Raw genomic sequence first — 20,698 nt, forward strand, 5'->3', positions numbered from 1 at the left:
TATAAAATTTCAATATATTTTCATGAATTCTTTTAAAAATATTTGGATATAAATTTTAATTAATAAAAATTCTCCAAAATACTTGTACAATTTTAAAAATAAAATAAAAAATCTTTTCCTCATCTATCTTTAAGATTTCAAATTCTATAATTTTTTATAAATAAATTTTTTCTCTTTCCGTTTCTCGATTTTTTATTATTTCTTTAATTTTAAAGGTTATGTCCTTATTCAACTTCTCGGCGACCAACACCAACCTCTCAGCATGTATTTCATGCGAAACTGAAAGTCTTCTGAAATGTCATTTTCTAACATTATAACGGTAAAAGAATGGATAGGAACGGCTGGAACGGAACAGCAGCTGCTTGCAACCTTTTCTCTGGCGGCGACTCATGGCGGCACGCTGCAGGCAGAGATTTTTTCTCCGATTACTCGTGATGGGAAATAATGAGTGTCATGAAATCCGCGGTGCGCCGGAAAGGAGGAAAACAAATAGAAAATTTATTTTAGGCGGTCGGTGATTCTTCCGTCGACTACTTATGAGTAGGTCGAAGTTGAAGTCAATTTGTACGGCGCGCTGTGTATAGAGGGAAGAGAAACTTGAAACTGTAGATTTGAATATAAAATATATATTAATAAATCAAATTAATTCTCAACTTAATTAATAGATAATTTAATAAAAATATAATGAAATTCGATCTAAAAATATTCTATTAAATTTATTAAATTTTGAAAATTTCTAAATAAATTTTTTATATTTATATTTATTTATTTTAATAATATTATTACTAATCAAATTAATAATATTATTATTAATTTTATTACTAATCAAATTTATCAATTTAACATTTTATTAAAAGTTTGACCAAATTAAAGGGTTGACTAATATTTCAGGTTGATTTGGATCACAATTATAAATAAAAATATTTAAAATTATTATAATATTGTTGAATTTAAAATTATATTATTAAAATCTTTTTTAAGTGAGACGTTATCTTCGCCAAAACAAAATAAAAGTATAAAAAGTTGAAAAAAAATTTTATGGACAAGTATGTTATTTATTATTTTATTAAAAAAATAAATTTAATTAGGTATTTTAGGTTTTGTTTGAAAATAAATATCATACGAGATCATGACCGTCTATGCTTTTTCAAGATTGAATATATCTTCTTAAATCCACAAATTTCCGTGAAATTTACAAATATATATAAAAATCTTGTAAAAAAAGTCTATAAAACTCTATGAAATTTTTTTCACAACTATATGAGATTTTATAGCTATATGCCAACAAATGGTGCTAGAATTAGCACAAAGTGCCTTTTCCTTTTTTATAAAGATGGCTGATACTGCTTTAGCTATAACATCACAAAGGTTCTGTTAGCTTTTTCTTAAGAAGAAAGAGCTGAGTGCTGAACGCACACTTTCATCTCGCCTTGCTCTGTGATTTGAGAGATTCCATTGCTTGGCTTTCATAGCTTTTGCGATGGCCAAATGTTTGTTAGCTCCGATCGTTCTTCCCCTTCTACACGTGAAGAATATATTGCGGGTCGGATTGAGGTAATTTTATTTTTTTTATCCCGGTTCAATATGCTTCCGGATCGGATGATATGCTTTAGGCGGACTACGGAGCGATTCCAAATTGTCAAATACGGATTCGGATCCACAAAACTCGAAGAATCTTCTAGAAGTAAAAGCCGTTCCATTATTCCCGCCCGCCTCCTGCGCCTAGTCCGCGAGACAGGGCAGACTGCCCTATAGAAAACTAGCGAGCAGTAGCGGAGTGGTGTTGCAGTTTCGAGATGTTTCGCAACACAGTGGTTTTGCGAACGCATCCGCCGTCGAACTTATCCTCGCCCTTCCTGCTACGCCAGCTCTCCCTCCTCCGCCGCCCCGATCCGTCTCCGACTCCGTCTTCTCTCGCTGTCGACGTCGAAATACTCTGCTGGAAGATCTGTCGCCGGTGGAGCCTCGCGTGTTTCCTTCAGCCTCCCGACGTCTTCCTTATCTACCAGGTTCGAACCCTAGTGAATCCGGGCACTGTCTGTGTTTCCTTCTAAATCTCATCCTCTACTGAGGCAGAGGGCTCAATACGAGTCTGTTGATCGTGCATTGGAAGAGCTTCTCCGGGCAATGCCGGATTTCACTGTAAGTTAAATCATCCAATCTAGAATTTTCAGTTTCCTCTTAATAGAGAACTAAGATGTACCCTGTGACGAGCGAGACTAATCTTAAATATTGGATGGTAGATTGGGCTGGAAGAAGAGGTAGCATCAGCGGCATTGGTTGCAAAAGCAGTCGAGATCTGGTTGAGGATTCTCATGCTGGAGCATAAATGGACATGTGTTGGCGACTGTACATTTGTAGATTCAACATTTGCGGGAACAGAAGAGAGAAGCAATGTTTGTGCCCTTAATTTGGTAGTAATCCTCTAACTTCTGCATATGCATATTTTATGACTTTTCTGTTTTAGAAAGCACATTCGTTATGATGATGAAGAACTATTTTGATTTAGTCACCTAATTACATTATTGCTTTAGATGAAACACACCTAGTTTAAGGAATTCATGAAAATAATCATTTTGAAGATACATTTGTGGATCTTGGTGATGCTACTATGATTTATAACATAATTATGATATTTCAAGCTAAAGCTCAAGCATAGCAGACTAGAGATAGAAAAAAAAATATCTGAGCAAATCTCAATAAAATTCCAAGTTGAAGTACTTACTCGGCAAAAGTTCTAGTGTAAACTAACTAACATTAAAGGGCAACCCAGTGCATGAAACTCCCACCAATGTGGGTCTCGGGGAAGGATTTATTGTACGCAACCTTACCTTGCTTTGCAAGAGGTTGTTTGGTTGTTTCTGAGACTCAAACCCGTGACCTCTAGGTCACACGGTAACTTCTTTACCGCTGCACCAAGGCTTCCGTTCAATCTCCAAAATGGTTGAAAAGAAAATAGGAAAAAACAAGTATGTGAGGGAAAGAGTGGCATAAATGATTTTGTAGAAACATTCCGAGACGAGCAGCAGTTTCCAAAGATTTCATCCTTGTTTTCTTCCTATACTTCATACATTACCACAACCATTTTGATGTCGCTATGGTGTAGATTCTCAGATGTCAGTGTTTTAAATGCATAGGCATGTAGGGCAAGTTTAATTATAGTAGTAGCAATCCTCATAGTGGTTATTGTTCAATATGAATATGAAGTTAAAAGGATTAAAGAAACTAGTCAAAGTAATAGCAGAAGTTAAGATGATGAGTGACTAATTGTTTTGTTCAGATTTAATGTTCAAGGAATTTATACAACTAAATTGAACTAACCATTTGGAAACAGTTGGTTTCCAACACTCTTAGTCGATACTTGATAATACTGTAATAGATGTCTATTCCATATAACAACTGCACAATGATGATTTTTTTTTTTTTTTTGTAGCTGTATTATACGTGGTGAGACTTCTTATAGCTGTCCTATATGCGATAGCATAGCTGTCATATTACAGTTGCTTTTCATGATACGACAGCTATGCTTTCGTGTATATTTTGTTAGGAAATCAATTTCAGAGTGTTTATTAAGTTGAATCCATATTTGTAAAATTGCAAAAAACATTTGATCAAAAGATCATATATTTGATAAAATTGAAGTTGGTAGTAGCCTTATGAGTTGATTGGTATGAAGTAGGAAAATGCCTTGATGGAAGGAATTATGTTCTTAAATTTTTTCACATTCAAACTAGATCTAAATCTCATGACAAATCTTCCTAATAAGTTTGTTATTGATCATTCCCTTAATTCTCTTCTATCCTAGTTTTCCCAATTTAAGACAATATACCTTAAATGAGTCATTGGATCTTGAATTATTTTATGTCTAAGTATTATCGAAGGAAGAAAAATTGAGAGTACAGTTATTGTATATCAACCCAAACTGAACTAAGTACAGTTCATCCCAGGAAAGTTATATTTAAAGGTCCCAAACAAACGGAAAATAACAAGCATGGTAATAGTAAGAATCCCAAGGTGAATTACTATAAAAAAGGAGTATCAAGGGTTTCTTTTACAAAAAGAAGTGCCACAAGGGGAGTGCTTGCCTAAGATTTAAATCTTGATTAAAAAAATGAAGAGGATGGATAAAGTAATTAAATTCATTTGCCCATATTTCTTATGAATCCAGTTTAGTTCAAGTACCTTCAAATACACGGAGCTTAGGTTGTATTGCAACCTTATACATTGCTATAATTTTAAAGTGGTTTATAAACAAATAGAGACCAAATTAAGGAGAAGCTTGATTTGAGATTGGGAATTGTGCTGATGAAGATGTCAAACTTGTGGGAACTATTAAGTTAAATTTATAGTCTTATTTCGATTTCATACTAGATAAGGCCTTTTCTTACCGTCATTTATCATTTAGATGAAACTTCTGCTTTGGATGAGCTTGATAATAATTTTGATATTGGGCGCGGATTAATCAAGTTGGTCTTTGATTCTAACTTTGTTGGTAATTTTGCTTTGACCGATAATCTTTACAAATTATGTTTAGTTCCTAGTAACAATCAATATTGCTTGGTATCCAAAAGATCCAAAATTAAAGGAAAAACCTTTACCGAGTAAGATAGTATAAATACATTCAAGGTGTACCCTCTTCTACTAATTAGTGTTCTCTGCTGAGTTTAAGCTCACCTAATGAAGGAAGATAGGAGAAAGACTAGCTACAGTAAATTAACATTCAATCCATCATTTTCTATGGCACAGACAGGTAGTACTAAACTTATCTATTGTCTAAATTCATGTGCTGATGTTATGAATGTTCTGACAATAAATACTATATTGGATGATTCTTGGGTTGAAAGAAACTACAGAAGTTAGCTATGAGACACCCAAAATTGGCAAATAAGAGAAACTGCTAATCATAAAAGAGACAAATTAGTAAGATAACTTTCAGCATTCATGTTCAGAAAGTTTCTCCATTTTGTGCATTAAACAGTTTCTAGCTCATTCCTTTAAACTTGTATCTCCTGAATTGTACCAATCATATGCTCTACAAAGCTGGCGATTATCTTGATTTGAGTCAACATTCAATGTTACAGAGGGTACAACCAGAGATGGGGGATGACTTGGTTTTCCTTGTGTCACCTGAAGTGGTTAGGTTCAACAGATGCAAGGTATCGCCTTAATCTAAAACCACAAAAGAGGCATCTCATTACAGCACTTGCTGTTCTGCAAATTAGGTAACAGATTTAGTTAATTCTAAAGCATGGGAGAGATTTGTCAATGGTGTTCAAGCACTGCTCGAAGATTGTGATTTATTACGGGCCTGTACCATTATTCCTTCATTATACCAAGCGTATATAATTGGTACTTGTTGTCCTTCATTCGTAGGTTGTACATTTTCAACCTTTCTCTAATATTATCGTTATTGATTACTAAGAACGGCAGAAATTGAATAGGAGTTTGTAAACTACTTCCAGATGATGAAAGTTTTGAGAAGCTGACATGTCTTTGGTCATTAAAGGTGGCACTAATTATGAAGTTCCAATTTATCTTCTATTCAACACTTTTTATCAAGATAGAAAATCATCATAAGATTCTGTTTGTCACTAAACTATGTCCTGCAGCATGGTCTAGAATTAAAGAGTGATTACTTCATTTGCGTTCAACTCAGACATGGAAGCCATCCAAATAAATGGTATTTCTTTTCCTAGGAGTAGCCTCTGCATGAATTGACGAACAATATTTACAATTATATTGCATTAGATCATTTCATTCGGTTTTTCCTACCTTTATGATGCTATTGTTATTTATCTATTCTCTGTACAAAATTGTTCAAATCCAGGTTCCCATCAGCTTATATTCTTCAAGATCCTGTGTTTTCTCCAGCCCTGAATAGTATTAGAAGCTTAAAAGCTCTGGATGCTCTAGAATCATTCGTGAAACTAATTGAAGGTTGGTAGCATTTTCTATTTCAGTGTGCCTACATATACAAATTTTATGAATATCTTCTGCTTACATGATCTTTTAATAGTCTTTATCTGCGCTTTTCCTCTGGGTCTTTTGTACTGAAAAATCATTCTGAATGCAGCTTGGAATTTCTTCAGCCTGGGACAGCTTAAAGTCAAGGCATGTCCATACTGGATTTATTTTTTTGTTATTGATTTGTCATTTTTTTTCCATCCTCTGCCCCTTCAGGCTTCATCCATCCTCTAATACTCTGGTACTCATGCTATATGGTTCCGAATTTCTACAGCTTATGTGCTCCTATTATTGAACATGTTGAATATACAGCTTCTAAGAAGCCTGTCCAACTTCTCACTACCTGTGTGTTGCTTTCTATAACACTTGATAGTTGATACCTCATGTTTTTGCTACTATTATTTTTCCACAAATGTGATAGTGGTTCAATTGGAATACTTGATGTTTTGTTTTTGTATAAACTATATCAGTGGTAGCTTTATATGTTCTATGGTTGAAATGCTTCGTATTACTCGTTGGCTAGCATAACTCTGACCATTATCCACATATAAGAACAGGATGGTCTCTTTTTTATCAAGAGACTTATCAACTTGGATCTTGACAATACAGGAAGTGTCAACACTTGGTACTGGAACAAATATACCCTCCTGGATAAAGGCTACAAATCATTTGGCATGTCATATTGAAAAAAAGGACACTTCTTATAGTGAGGAATTTTTAAAAAAATATTTGATTTTCAGGGACCTAAAGTCATCGTTAGGTATATCTACACTTTAAAACTTCCATTTAGCTTATATTTTATACCAACTGTCTATAACTACGCTCTAATATTAGACTTCCACACTCCCAAGCCTTCAATATGTGGCAAAAGAGAGTTGCAGTACAAATATGCCCAAAAGAATTCTACAGTTATATGCAGGAGTCTAGGCACCAGGAAAGACTATACTGGAAATATTGGCAATATATGTTCAACTACTGATAGTGTACCAGCAGCAGTCATGAAAGTTCCACCTTCTGCTTCCATTGATTCAGGTAATTTGCATCTCGAATTTTCTTATAGTAACTTTAACAAACTAAAAGGAACAAATTCAAACTTCATACCAGTCCCAGTGTATTATTAAAAAACATTTCAATTTGATAGCAATGAATTCTTGTTATATGATTGTTATATTCCTTTTTGTAAAAGCTGTTACTCCAGAGAAGCCTCGGCAACCTACATTCGGAAAAAGGAAAATGGTTAAAGTTCAGAAAGGCATAATCTCCTCAAGTATTGAAATATAATTGCCTTCAGATAATACAGTTTCACGTACTATTCTTTACTCAATCTTATATTGTGTTCTTTCTGAGATTAGGTCAGATGACTCGTAGTTTTCTTGCTGAAGAAAAGCACATTTCTGCTGGATCTGGCGTAAGCAAAGTAAGTCAAAATTGGTTTGCTAAAAAACATTTTGGAATTAGTAGGTAAATAATAAGAATAATTGAGTTTTACTAGAACCTTGTGTCTTGTTGAAATATAAGGAATGCAAATCACTCAGCAAGTAGTCACATTAGTTTCTTATTGGAAATATGCTATATAACTGACGCCTATTCTGAAGCTGTCGCGAGAATGTCCACAGGTAGTTATTATTCATATTTTCTCAAGTGATATCTACGTGAAACAAAGGATCATATGAACTCATTGAAGCTTGGTACTTGAACATCTGGGAATATGAACTTGATGTATGACTTCATCTCCAGGATCCTCCTCAAAGATCAAAACAACTTGGTAACAAGAAAGAAAAAACTATAGTTCCTGGAACTAAATCTCTAGAAAAATCTGGAAAAGGTACATTTTTTTTTTACTTTCAATATGTATCTTCCAAAGTTATTATGTATTGTCTTTGATTATATTTCCCATGGTTGATTCATTTTTATCCAGAGGTAGCAGTAGAGATTTCTCAAAAGAAGGCTCGTAACAATGAGAAGATAAGTTCAGCTTTACAATATCTTTCACTAGGTCATTTATTGACGAACCAGTGATAATATAGAGCATTCCAGTTTATAATTCTTCAATTTAAAAACAATTTATTAGATAATCTTAGTTGTACTGTTTTAGTTCCATAACTTGAGAATCTTTATTTTGTTGTTGTCTGTCTATTTATATTTGGGAATCAAGAATTATCTTGATTTAAAGCAACTTAAACGTTAGGTTTAGGTCATAATTATCAATATTGGTTTCGATATCAGATGTTCCAAAAACTTAGGTGTTATTGTATCCGATCAGAATTCACAAGACAAAATTCAAAAAAAAGAGAAAAAAAATCTGATATTATATTCTTAGATTAATAAGTATTTATCACATGTAAATTAGTATTATATGCATTGTGTAGATTAGTATGCATATCATATTATGTATATTACATTATCGTAAACTATTACTTTTGTTATTATATTATCATTATACTCTTTGTAAGATTATCATATAATATTGATTGAATATAACTAAAAATAATAATACTATTAGTAAGAAGATTTTTTAAATTATTATTAATACAATTTAAATAATTGGATATATATATGATTTGATTACTTCTATGTTATTTTTATTCATTATAATTAGATATTAATTTCTAAATAATTATAGAATTGTTGTTATCTTACACTGTACCTTCTTATTTTTTTCACAAGAAAGATAACTTAGCAGAGGACTCCAAGATGAGGCCCAAACAATGTACAGACCAATCTGCCATAAGTGAAAAGGTTGTGTGGTTCTCCGCGTAATGATAATAATAATAACTTTTTGTCTGCATAGATAGTTATGTAAATTGTTCGTTTCAGGTTGCAAATTGTTATATCAGAGGGGAGCTACAATCCCTCACTGTAGCGGACCTGAAATGCTTCCTTGCATTTAAAAAGGCCAAAGTAGGAGGAAAGAAGGAAGAGCTCATCAAACGAGTTGCTTCCTTGCTTACCTGACTGAAGAAGTGACATCCATCACTATTGTTTGGGATAAATGGTAAAAGATTTAGATTCAGCAGCCTGTTTTTGTTTTTATTTATCCGAAAATGATTTGAAAAAAATGGACTAGTCAAATTTTTTTGTTAAATTTATGTTCATATAATCAACCAGTGTTTAATTACGGTATATTTACTTCGCAGAATAACTATTTTATCCTTTGCTAATTCCCATAGAATTTCTATATTTTGTCCAAAATTAAACTTGAAGTATTAGTTCTCTAGCTTTGTTATTCCTTAATGATTCTTCATAACTATTCTTTCTACCAGGTTGGAGATGAAGCAAATGTTGTGCGCCAAGTGAGTTTAAATCTGGTGACTGGTGAGCTAATAATCTGATTTTGTTAGGAACACCCATTAATTATCCCTAATCCGTGACGACAAAGTTCATCTACCTGAGTCATCTAATTTAGTTTATACTGAGTTGAGCATTAAATATATGTTACGCATAATTGATGGCAGATTTGGTTCAACGAAATGACTATTTTGTTCCCAAATGAATTTGCATGAAATAATTATTTTTTTTATTTAGTTAAAAAATAAATTTGAAATATATCAATTCTTTTAAATTTGTTATTCCCTCAAGATCCCTCTATTTTATTATGATTTTTTTGTTATCTTATAGAATGCTTATTCTTTGCGAGCTACATGAGACGCATGGATAGTGAGCGGCCAAGCAAATTCGGTGAAGCAAACAACGTAGGTGGTAGACACTGGATTTTTATTTTTCAATTTTGATCTTTGAATCTCATCCGTCAACTTTTTGGATTTTGATGGTGACTTTTTGTTTAAATTGCCTATACCTATTAGATATTTCCTTTGGTGATTGTCTTTTAAATAGCACAACGAGCAAAGGAAGAATTCTACAACCTACTTTATTGTAATAAAATCATCATATTAAAATAATTTGGGGATAAGTAAATCAAACTAGAGGTAGACAGTGCAGTTGTATTAGATATAACAAATGATGTCTGTTGTGTTCTTTATTTTCCAAATTTGGTTCATCTATGTTGAATGTTTTAAAATCTTTGACAAGGACACAAGAAGAGAGCAAGATGTTTTCCCTTCAAATGCCATATGCAGTGACTATAGACTTGGACTTGCTAGTTAGCAACATAATATATTCACCTCACTAAACTTGTGACGTTTATGATTTGGGAACTTAGAATTCAAATGATTTAAGGCTATTAAACTAGAATGCAATATTGATTAGGCTCTTAAGCTAGAAAACAGACACGGAAATCATTTCCATTAAAAAAATCATTTCTGTTAGAACACTAGAGGGAAGGATTAGAGTGGATCGACAATAGGGAGGAATCCAGATTGGCGCGAATGCGAAGGTCTTTATCAAAGTTCATCTTTGATTCCATCTTAACATTAGATTTTGATAAGTCAGATTTGTTAATATGATGTAAATCTTAAATTAGTAAAATAATAATAATAATAATTTTAAAATGAGAAATTAAGATATTCTTTTATGTTAGACTCGTTCTTAATTAATCTACTTCTAATTTAAACTTATTTCACACCATTAAGAAAAAGGTCTAATTTCTCTTTGAACATAAGGGGTGGTTGTGTTCGCTTATTTAAGAAACTTGGAGATTCGTGCATCGATGGTTAGCCTACTTGTCCGTCGATTTTACGAAAACACTCTCTCTAGATCGTGCGGCTAGGAGTTACCCGTGAGTCGATCTAACGGCTGAGGTGCGTGCCCTAGCAGGGAAGTGATTCAGCTGGATGCGGAGGTTCTCAGGGGATCGCCGGCAGCCCGCCAGGCGGAGGTGGCGATTAGGGGGCGCGTGTGCCAGCCTAGGCTGAGGCACCCGTCGTTCTCCTCCACCCGGAATCCTTCTCCGCCGTCGAAGAGGGCAAGGAGCATGCTCGCTTGCTTGAAGGCGTTGGATCCGATTGGGACGGACTCAAATCCGGCACGGCACATGCGCGCGCGCCACTGCGCCAGCGCCTCGTGACGCTCCGTCCGCTCCGCCCCTTCGCACGCCACCACGTTGTAGATCTGACGGCCCAGGTACATCTCCGACATCGCCTGGCCATGCCGCCTCGCTTCGGGGGACGAGGGCGGCGAGGTGCTGCCCTCCAGTGAATCGAACATGGTCGAGTAGTAGTGCAGCGCCTCCGTGAACCGATCCAGGAACGTCCTTCCATTATGGTTCGCCTCCTGCTCCACCACAGTCACAATCCGCGGTCGTACCGCAAGGATCGTCCCTAGCACCTTCTCCAGTGCCCCTGACCGCGCGAGCAACCGATGCAGCTCAAAGACCGAGTTCACCGCCACCACCTCCGGCTCGTCGTCCTCTACGCCTCTGCCGTCGGTTTCCGCACCGAGCAGCAGGTAGGGTTCCAGATCCGCGAGGCTAGTGGCCACAAAGCCGCGGTAGCGGAAGTCGACGCGGATGGTCTCAGCGAGCTGGGCGAGCTTCCAGCCTACCTCCTGTAGAGAGTCCGAGTTGTCGGGCTGTGGCGGGCCGATTCCAGTGAGGCGAAACGACGGCGGACCTCCTGGGCGGAGAGCGAGCGCTTGGAGGAGAGCCGGCCACTGCAGTCCCTGCCGCATCCCAAAATCAACAACGTGGACGCGGCGGCAGCCGGCGAAGGCTTCCAGAATCGCCTGGTTCGCTGTGAAATGGCCGAACTTGAGGTAGGGGCAACTCTCGTAGAAGTGCTGGTGAAGCATGTCGTCGAAGGCGGTGGATTCGTGAGTACTCGAGCAGCTCACGCCACGAGGGGACTGCGGCCGGTAGATCCGATGGGCAAGGGCCTCCGCGAAGTATCCAGCGACCTTGCGCATCGCGCCGCCTTGCGATGCGGCGAGGACGGATATCTGCTTCACGATGGCGCCCGCCGCCTTCAAGTTATCCTTCTGCACCGCCTCTGCACACGCCATCAGAGCGTGTACCAGACGGATACCGGCCTCCTGCGAGTCCACGACGACCACTTGCTGCGCCGCCACATCCGTGGGGGTCGACGACGATGGAAATGCGCTGCAGACTTTTAACCTCTTCCGATCTCTCAGGGAGGCCGTAGAAGATTGTGGCTTAAGCTCGTAAACATCGGCCGGGCTGTAGTGGTCAACTGTGCCGATGCTGTATTGCTCTGTGCCAGCGGGGGAAAGGTCGAACTGGTGGCGGAGCGAGGCAGCAGGCGGCGGCGGCGGCTGTTGGGGAAGAGGCGGAGGGGCATTGAGCTCCGAGAGAATGTTGTCGACCCAGGCAGAGATATCGGACGGATTATAGTGGACACTATCGAAGGCGGGGTGAGCGAAGAGGACGTCGTCGTTAGCGGCAGCACTGCTCTCCATGGCCATCTCCAGCTGCTCCAGTTTCTGCGCCACGTCGGCCATGTCGGACGACCGGACCTTGTAGCCCAACGCAGCCAGCAGCTCGTCGACGCCGTCATCCGTTCCCATCGACGCTTTGCCCTTTTCTTGCTCCGCCACAGCATACCAATCTCCTCGTCCGCCGCCGCCTGCATCTTGATGGTCTCTTTTCATCTCCTTCTCTTCTTGAGGGACGCCCGAGAGGGGAACTGAGAAGCCGAATATAACGAAGGGATAAGCAGAGCAGACGCGGATTTGGGTAAACATACTATTTATCGACAAACACGATCAATTTAAATTAATTATATTCGATAATTTTTATCTGAGAAGAGGTTTATCGTAATCTATTAACAATCCGCCTTTATATTGTTTGCTGATTAAATTAAGTTTATGCATTATGCTCTATACCCACTGCGAGGCCAGACCAAGAAAAAGGCACCAGCGCTGCGACACGCTGTACGACGAGTACAACCCTTCAGACCCGGCCATCGGCATCCGTCCATCTCCTTACACGCCTCTTGAACTCCACGTGTCACCAATCTCTTGGCCCCTTTTCTATGAGCAGCATAGGGCTCCCACACACGAGGGCGAGGCCAGCTGTCGCTGTCAGAACGCATTCTCGGGGTGGGCCCAGCCAACAGCTCACAGGGTCCCTCACGCCCGCAGCGCCGGTCGCGTGGGCCTTTCCTTCCTCGCCTCCCCGTTACGAGTCGCCGTTTTAGCTGACGGCATCCGTAACGGCCTCCACCTCTCGCTGTCCGGAGTCCAAACGCTTTCCCCGCGTTGTTTTCTGCCGCGGACTCCTCGATGACGATTGCCGACGACCTGATAGAGTTCAGGATGTTTTTTTTATTATCAGAGTAAAAGTTAAAATCAAGAGGGTCAATATTTGAGTGTCAGATAGTTAAATAGAGGATAATAATAATGGTCAGTCGAATAGTCAGAGTTCGATCGATGGAAGGCATATCCAAATAAATCATCCGTTCAACTTAAGATAACACGTAAGACAGACGACGCTCAATACAATGTAGTATGACGTCAAGGGAGATCGGATAACTAGTCCGAATGAGGTAAGGCAAGTGCAACAAAGTCATCGCATAGAAGAGCCATCGAGATCGATAAAACGGAGGGGTTCCGGTCGAGTGACTACCCTGCTCGGTCAAGTAGCGAGACCTGGTCATGGACGAAGTAGAGTTCTGGCCGAGCGACTATTCACTCGGTCAAGCAACGAGACTACTGTAGTATTTCTTGACATTCTTTTGGGAGATAGTGTCGTTGACGCAAGGCATGGTCGACAGACGGATTGTTTGGTGAAAGTTTCTACTGTTTTGTCAGGGATATGCATGCCCTGTTAAGGTATGGTGTCAAAGGTACTTTCCTGACAAACCCTTTCATGGGACCCATTGGAGAGTGTTCATGCCTCATGTTGTCCATCAGGATTCTATATAAATGGGGGGTCCATCACCGGTGGAGATACACATTATATATTCTTGAGCTCTATTGTTGCTACTGTTGCTCTGTTTTTCTCCACATTCCGATGATTGACTTGAGCATCGGAGAGCCAATTCCGGGAAGCCCTGATCCCCTGATCCAGCACTGACATTATTTGTTTTGTAGAGCGGAACGAAATCCACGTCCAATTGTAAAGCTGCCACCTCCCAACTTTTCAGCTTCACACTTTCAAACAAGATCATTCCCTAACAAAAAAAAAATACGACCGATGAGTTAGTCATTCATCGATGAGCTACTTTTTATGTTGATGGAGTCATCAAATATCGAGAAAGGTCTGATCACATTGAAAGATTGTAAATCGGGAAAGAGAGATAGAGGCTGGGATATCCTGACTCAGTAATTTCGACCTTAAGTCATTCTTCAATGTAGATAATGGAGAAGACACTTTCACGTACATATCTTTATTCGTTCGTAGGAGCGGATCCCTTTTATATTACTACTAAAGGAGTGAAATAATATATTTCTCCTTTAGATTTTGATTGAATCACACTATGTCGATTAGGTCGTTCCACGTGTTATGATAGTCTACGTGCTATCCCACATGACATGCTAATCTACGTGCAGTTGTTCTAGAGGATTTGACGTGTTAGGTGAACAAGTGCCATATCGGTATAGCTGAGTTGACTAAGTAAAAGTGTCAGTTTGACAGACTTGAATTGATTAGGTAAGAATGTCAGTTCAATAAAATTGGACTGACTAGGGAGTCAGTCTTTGTGGGAAATATTGGAGAGTTGATTTTCATCATGAAGACTAGAGAGTTAGCCATCGGAAGACTCCTCGGGAGAATCGGCTATTATATGAAAGAGTCCTTGGGAAAGTCGTCTATATGTATTGGGGATATAATTAAAATTTCATATTAGAAATATATGAAAAATATTATAATTTTAAAATGATATAAGATTTTAAGATAGAATTTAAAAATAAAATTGTAAAAGGTTAAATTAAAAATAAATAATATCATATTATTATAAAAATATATAAATTCCTTTAAAACATAATAAGATGTATGACTCCTCTAGAAATTCATATAGGAAAGCTCGAGCGTTTACCGGAAAGAACCCTCGCGGGTTGTAAAATATATCTTGATTAAGAATCTATTAAAAAACTATGTTGACTAAGTATCCATCATGTGACTCAACCTTCGCATCGTTAACCATAATCAAATCACAGAAAGTGTGTTTTTAACCTTCCTCATTAGCCTTTTTTTTTTTTTTTTCTAGAAATCCGGAAACGGCGTCGCCTCGTGGCTATCCTCACCCGCGATCCGTTTCCCGATGCGTCTTCAGTTGATGATGATGATGACAACGACAGGAGCGCCAGCGCGGCATCTTATCCTCCTCCCACGTGTCTAGATTCTCTCCTTGCGTGGTCCCTACCTAAGGGTCAGTCTTTTTTTTCAGTTGCCTTTCTCTTTGTCGACCCAGAGTCACCACGTTTCTGTTTATAGAGATTGAGGTGGGCCCGGGCAGACTTGGCTAGGTCTGTTTTGGGGGCGGCGTGGGTCCCGATGTTGGTAAAAGTATGGGCACGGAAAGTTGCAGTTTAGAAAGGCTAAATTTGATCTCACTCACTCAGGCGTAGCTCTTCTGGATGCGCGCACCAAGATGCAGAGTGCGGCTATTTCTTACGATAAGCCTCGATTTCTTTTCGAGCATTTTACCATATCTATTCGATTTTTTTTAATCAATTTGATTTATTTAATCGCCATCAAAGTAAAAGAAAATACTCTGATAATGATGGCGATGGTGAAATTAGTCATCTTGAAGGTAAATCAAGAAATTATAATTATAATTTTTTTTAATTTAAATTCTTACTCTAAGATAATAATTCTATCTTACATTAACCAATTTAATCTTATCTAGGGGATAGAGAATCCTTCGATAATGGTACAACGATGAAGTATTTAATAGATTACACTTATGATTTTAATCTCAATTACAATATATGGTAGGATATTTTTTTATTTTAATAATTTTTAAAAAGATTTGTTTAACTTTTTGAATTGATCAAAAGATAAACTATATTTAATTATCAAAGTACTAATTTATTAAGTCTTTCCATTCAACATCTCTCTTCCTCTCTCCACTCTCTCACTCTCTCTCCATTCTTGGAAGGTAAATTTCTCTCCCCCTCTCTCTCAGCTATCAATTTATTCGACTCGAATTCAATTTTTCAAAATACCACCATCAAGAAAGATCGAAAATAATAATGAAATACATATTTAAACTTATTGCAATATGAGAAATCCATAAAACCTGAAATAAATACAATTGGAGCTCTCTAGGTCAATTAGTGGATTTCAATTGAAATCTACTAATTCACCTAGAAAGTTTCGACTGCATCAATTTTAAATCTTGTGGATTTCTAAGGCTACAAGAAGTTTAAATATGACATCCATTATTTATTTTGGCTTCTCCATAAGTGTTAAAATGTTATTAAAAGAATTAGTTGACATCTAACATTGGACCTAATGTTGGACTTGATATGAACTCATGTTAGGTCCAACATGAGATTTCAACTGATTTTGGTCGAAATACAGTAATTGACCTGGAGAGTTCGGATTGTATTCATTTTAGGTACTGTAAATTTCTGAGGTTGTAAGGAGTCTAAATATATCATTCATTGTTTATTTCAGTTTCTTCGAATGCGTTAAAATGTTATTGAAAGAATCAGCTGAAATCCCATATTGGACGGGAGAAGATGAAATAAACAATAAAAAGACATATTTAGACAACTTGTAACCTTAGAAATTTATAGGACATGAAATGAGTATAATCAGAGCTCTTTAGGTTAATTAATTGATTTCGATCGAAATCTGTTGAAATCCGAAACCCACTAATTGACCTAGAGATCTCCGATTGCACCCATTTCAGGTCTTGTGAATTTATGAGGTAGCAAGGAATTTAAATATACTATCCATTATTTATTTCAGCTTCTCAAAAGGTATTAAAGTATTATTGAAAGAATTAGTAGGAATCCCACATTAGGCCTGATATAGGTTCAGATCAAGCCCAACGATTATGCCTGATATGAGTTCATATCATGCCTACGATGGACCTCATATGAACTCATATCATGCCCATATTGGACCTAATATAAACTCATATAAAGCTCAACGTGGGGTTTCATCTGATTTGGGTCAAAATCCATTAATATCTAGATATTTCCAATTGTATCCATTTCAGATCTTGTGTGGATTTCTGATATTGTAATAAGTCCAAATTTGCCCTCCATTATTTATTTAGATTTCTTCGGAGATGTTAAAATGTTATTAAAAGAATCAGCTGAAATTCTACGTTAGACCGAGAAATCGAAATAAATAATGAAGGATATATTTGAATTCCTTACAATCTCAAAAATCCATAGAACCTGAAATAAATGCAATCGGAGCTTTCTAGGCCAATCAATGGATTTCGACTGAAACCTACATTGGGCTTGATATGAACTCATATTAGGTTAAATGTTAGATTTCATTCAATTCTTTTAATAATATTTTAACACATACAGAGAAGCCGAAATAAATAATGGATAACATATTTGAACTGATTGCAACCTCAAAAATTCATAGGTCCTGAAATAGATGTAATCAGAGCTCTGTAGATTAATCAGTAGGTTTTGACCGAAATTCACTAATTAACTTAGAGAGCTTCAATTGTATACATTTCAAATCTTATATATATTTAAGGTTACAAGAAGTTCAAATATGTTATATATTGTTTATTTCAATTTCTCCAGAGGTGTTAAATTGTTATTGAAAAAATCAGCCGAAATCCCACATTGGGTTTGATATGAACTCATATCGAGAGTTTATATTAGGCCAATGTGGGGCTTCAGTCAATTTTTGTTGAAATCTATTAATTTACCTAGAGAGTTTCAATTGCACTCATTTCATGTCTTGTAGATTTCTAAGGTTGTAAGGAGTCCAAATACGTCCTCCATTATTTATTTTGGCTTCTTCGGATGTATTAAAATGTTATTGGAAGAATCATTGAAATCTCACGTTGGATCGGAGAGGCCAAAATAAACAATTGAGGACATCTTTGGACTCCTTGCAACATCATAAATCTATAAAACTTGAAATAATAGCGATCAGAGCTCTAGGTTAATTAGTGGATTTTGACCGAAATCGATTGGGTTTGATATGAACTCATATTAGGTCCAATGTGAAATTTGATCGATTCTTTTAATAACAATTTACCACTTCGAGAAGTTGAAATAAACAATGGACAATATATTGTAACGTAACTCCTTACAGCCTCAAAAATCTACAGGACTTGAAATTAAGGCAATTAGAACTCTCTAGGTTAATCAGTAGACAATATTATTTTCGATCTTCCTTGATGGTGGTGTTTTGAAAAAATGAATTTGAATAGAATAATTTGATAGGTGAGATAAAGGTAGAGAATTCGAAATATTTATTTTTCACGAGTGGAAAGGGAGTGGGAGTGGAGAGAGGCAGACCAGATCTTTCGATCCACAAAAAAGTGGGCCAAGGGATAGTCCACTCCCAATTACGGTCGGATCGCAACTGAGATCCAGCCACAATTAGTTGCGATCCCTTCCTGGGTTCACTGTCCTTACCAGGTTATAGTTTGGGTCGGAGCGGGCGGCCACCCCCTGCTCAATGCCTGACAACCTGGACACTTGTCTACTTTCGATAGCCTCCGAGCGGCCTCCGACCGCTCGCTCCGACCCAAACTATAACTTGGTGGGGACGGTGAACCCAGGGAGGGATCACAACTAATTGTGACTGGATTGCAGTTGCGATCCGACCGTAATTGGGAGTGGACCATCCCCAGGTCTACTTTTTATAGACCAGGAGATCTGCTCTCGGAGAGAGGAGGGAGGAGGGAGGGATGTTGGTTGGTCTTAGGAAGATCGTACCGGTTCCACTGTACAAAAATTTTATACAAGTGGCCAACCTTTCCTAACAACCTATTTTGTTCTTTAGAAATTAAATTAGGAATCGCAAACGGAACTTAACATTATTGATTCCAAATTTAACTTATCTGTTCTTAATGGTTTAGACTTGGATGGCAAACGATGCTTAACATTATTGATCCAAATCAACCTACGTTATAAATTCAATTAAATATTAATTTTAGAAATCAGCTTCCAGGTTAAACATGGTGAGGCACTAGGCCTTCTTGGATATGGGAGCAACTACCACTTCATAGACAAAGTCTTTTAATGAAATCTAATATTTAATTTCCTTATATAACTCTAGGTTTAACCAAAAAGAACAATCGAATCACAAATTCTAAAAACAAAAAAAATACAAACTCGAATCACAAATTCGAAATCTAGAATTATATGCCTCTTGTGTTTAGAATTCATACAAAGAAAAACTAGTATGATGTGGAAAATAATTACTAGTTATACCTTTCTTTGTAAACAATAACCTCTTGATCTTCTACTTCTTATCTCAAACGTTGTGTGGGCAACGATCTACCGAGATGAGAACTACCCAAGTCCTTCTTTCTTCTTCACCAAGTTCCGGCCACCAAAACTCCTCCAAGGATGTAGAGGTTCGACCACCACCACCAAGCTCTAAGGGATGTAAGAAACTCCTTCCTCTTCTTCTTCTCCAAGTAGGATCCGGCCACCACAAGAGTCTCCTTGAGAGTGATGAGGTTTGGCCACCAAAAGGAAGAGAAGAAGAGAAGAGGATGGCCGACCACACTAAGGAAGAAAAGAGAGAAAAATAGAATAGAGTTGTGTGCCATGAAGACAACCCTACCCCCTCTTTTATAATCCTTGGTCTTGGAAAATAAGGAAAAATTAAATAAAACCTTCCTTATTATCTTTGCCATGAAAAGGAAAATTTAATTGATTAAAATCAATTTCCTTTTCTTAAATATCATAGTCGGCCACCTCATTGCTCCAAGCAAGGAAAGTTTTAACACAAAATTAAAACTTCCTAATTTGTTTCCGGAAATTTTAAAATAAAAATTTTTCTAATAATTTTTTCCTTCATGGTTGGTTATAAAAGGAATTTTATAAATTAAAATCTCTCTATTAAAACATGTGGATGATTTCCAAAAAGGAAAGTTATCTTTTAAAATTAAAATCTTCCTCTCAATCTACAAATAAGGAAAGATATCAAATCTTTTCTTAATCTTTTGTAGAAACTTATAAAAGGAAATATATAGTTTTAAAACTCTCTTTTTAAAATATAAACATGGTTACAAAAAAGGAAAGTTCTATCAAAAATTTAAATCTTCCTTTTAACTACAAATAAGAAAAGATATCAAATCTTTCACTTAAACTTTTGTAGAAAATTATAAAAGGAAATATTTAAATTTTAAACTCTCTCTTTTAAAACTATGATATCCACATAAGAAAAGATTTTAAAAAATTAAAATCATTTTAATATGATGTGGCCGGTCACACCAAGCTTGAGTTCAAGCTAGGGCCGACCACACCACTTAACTCATCCTCTTTACTTGGTCGACCCAAGCTTGCTTGGTCGGCCCCCTTTAAGATGGGTATAAAGGTGGGTAAGAAGTGGGTATGTGTTGGGTATAAATCTCTATATACAAGAGGCTACGATAGGGACCGAGAGGAGAAATTGATTTTGGTCTCCCGATGAAATTAAGCTTCCCGTGTTCGCCCCGAACACCCAACTTAATTTCATCAATAATAATTCATACCACTAAAAAATTATTATTGAACTACCGCATCATTCCCAAATTACATTTTGGGCTCCTTCTTATTATGAGTGTGTTAGTAGAGCTATCAGACGGGCCAACCCGTGGCGGGCTAACCATTTGGCGGGGTGGGGCGGGCCAACCCGCCAACTTGGCCGGTTGGGAAATTTCCAACCCAACCCATTCTAAGGCAGGTTGCGGGTTTGGCGGGCCAACCCGTGAGCCCATAAAAATTTTTTAAAAAA

The 20,698-nt window shown here is 37.3% G+C and overlaps 2 protein-coding genes across 5 annotated transcripts; one reads left to right on the forward strand and one right to left on the reverse strand.

The window, feature by feature from the left end:
* Window positions 1–1,694: 1,694 nt before the first annotated feature.
* LOC121971907 lies at window positions 1,695–9,795 on the forward strand. Of its 4 annotated transcripts, none has more exons than XM_042523420.1 (19): window positions 1,695–2,009; window positions 2,077–2,142; window positions 2,244–2,417; window positions 5,082–5,156; window positions 5,223–5,349; window positions 5,442–5,506; window positions 5,610–5,680; window positions 5,828–5,937; window positions 6,074–6,111; window positions 6,574–6,724; window positions 6,799–6,996; window positions 7,151–7,231; window positions 7,317–7,381; window positions 7,702–7,789; window positions 7,883–7,929; window positions 8,629–8,703; window positions 8,782–8,959; window positions 9,228–9,279; window positions 9,583–9,795. In XM_042523420.1, exons 1-17 carry the CDS (start codon window positions 1,797–1,799, stop codon window positions 8,917–8,919), a joined length of 1,782 nt encoding a protein of 593 aa, XP_042379354.1. In that variant the 5' UTR covers window positions 1,695–1,796; the 3' UTR covers window positions 8,920–8,959; window positions 9,228–9,279; window positions 9,583–9,795. The 4 variants fall into 4 exon arrangements, with proteins under 4 accessions (XP_042379354.1, XP_042379357.1, XP_042379358.1 ...); XM_042523423.1 differs by having other exon boundaries at window positions 7,151–7,216; XM_042523424.1 differs by having other exon boundaries at window positions 2,244–2,396.
* Window positions 9,796–10,453: 658 nt separating this feature from the next.
* Window positions 10,454–12,573, reverse strand: LOC121971906 (DELLA protein RHT-1-like). Its single transcript, XM_042523419.1, has one exon. It carries the CDS (start codon window positions 12,556–12,558, stop codon window positions 10,687–10,689), a length of 1,872 nt encoding a protein of 623 aa, XP_042379353.1. The 5' UTR covers window positions 12,559–12,573; the 3' UTR covers window positions 10,454–10,686.
* Window positions 12,574–20,698: the final 8,125 nt, after the last annotated feature.

Source organism: Zingiber officinale, chromosome 4A, assembly GCF_018446385.1.
Source record: "Zingiber officinale cultivar Zhangliang chromosome 4A, Zo_v1.1, whole genome shotgun sequence".
In the NCBI taxonomy this organism is placed as follows: domain Eukaryota; kingdom Viridiplantae; phylum Streptophyta; class Magnoliopsida; order Zingiberales; family Zingiberaceae; genus Zingiber; species Zingiber officinale.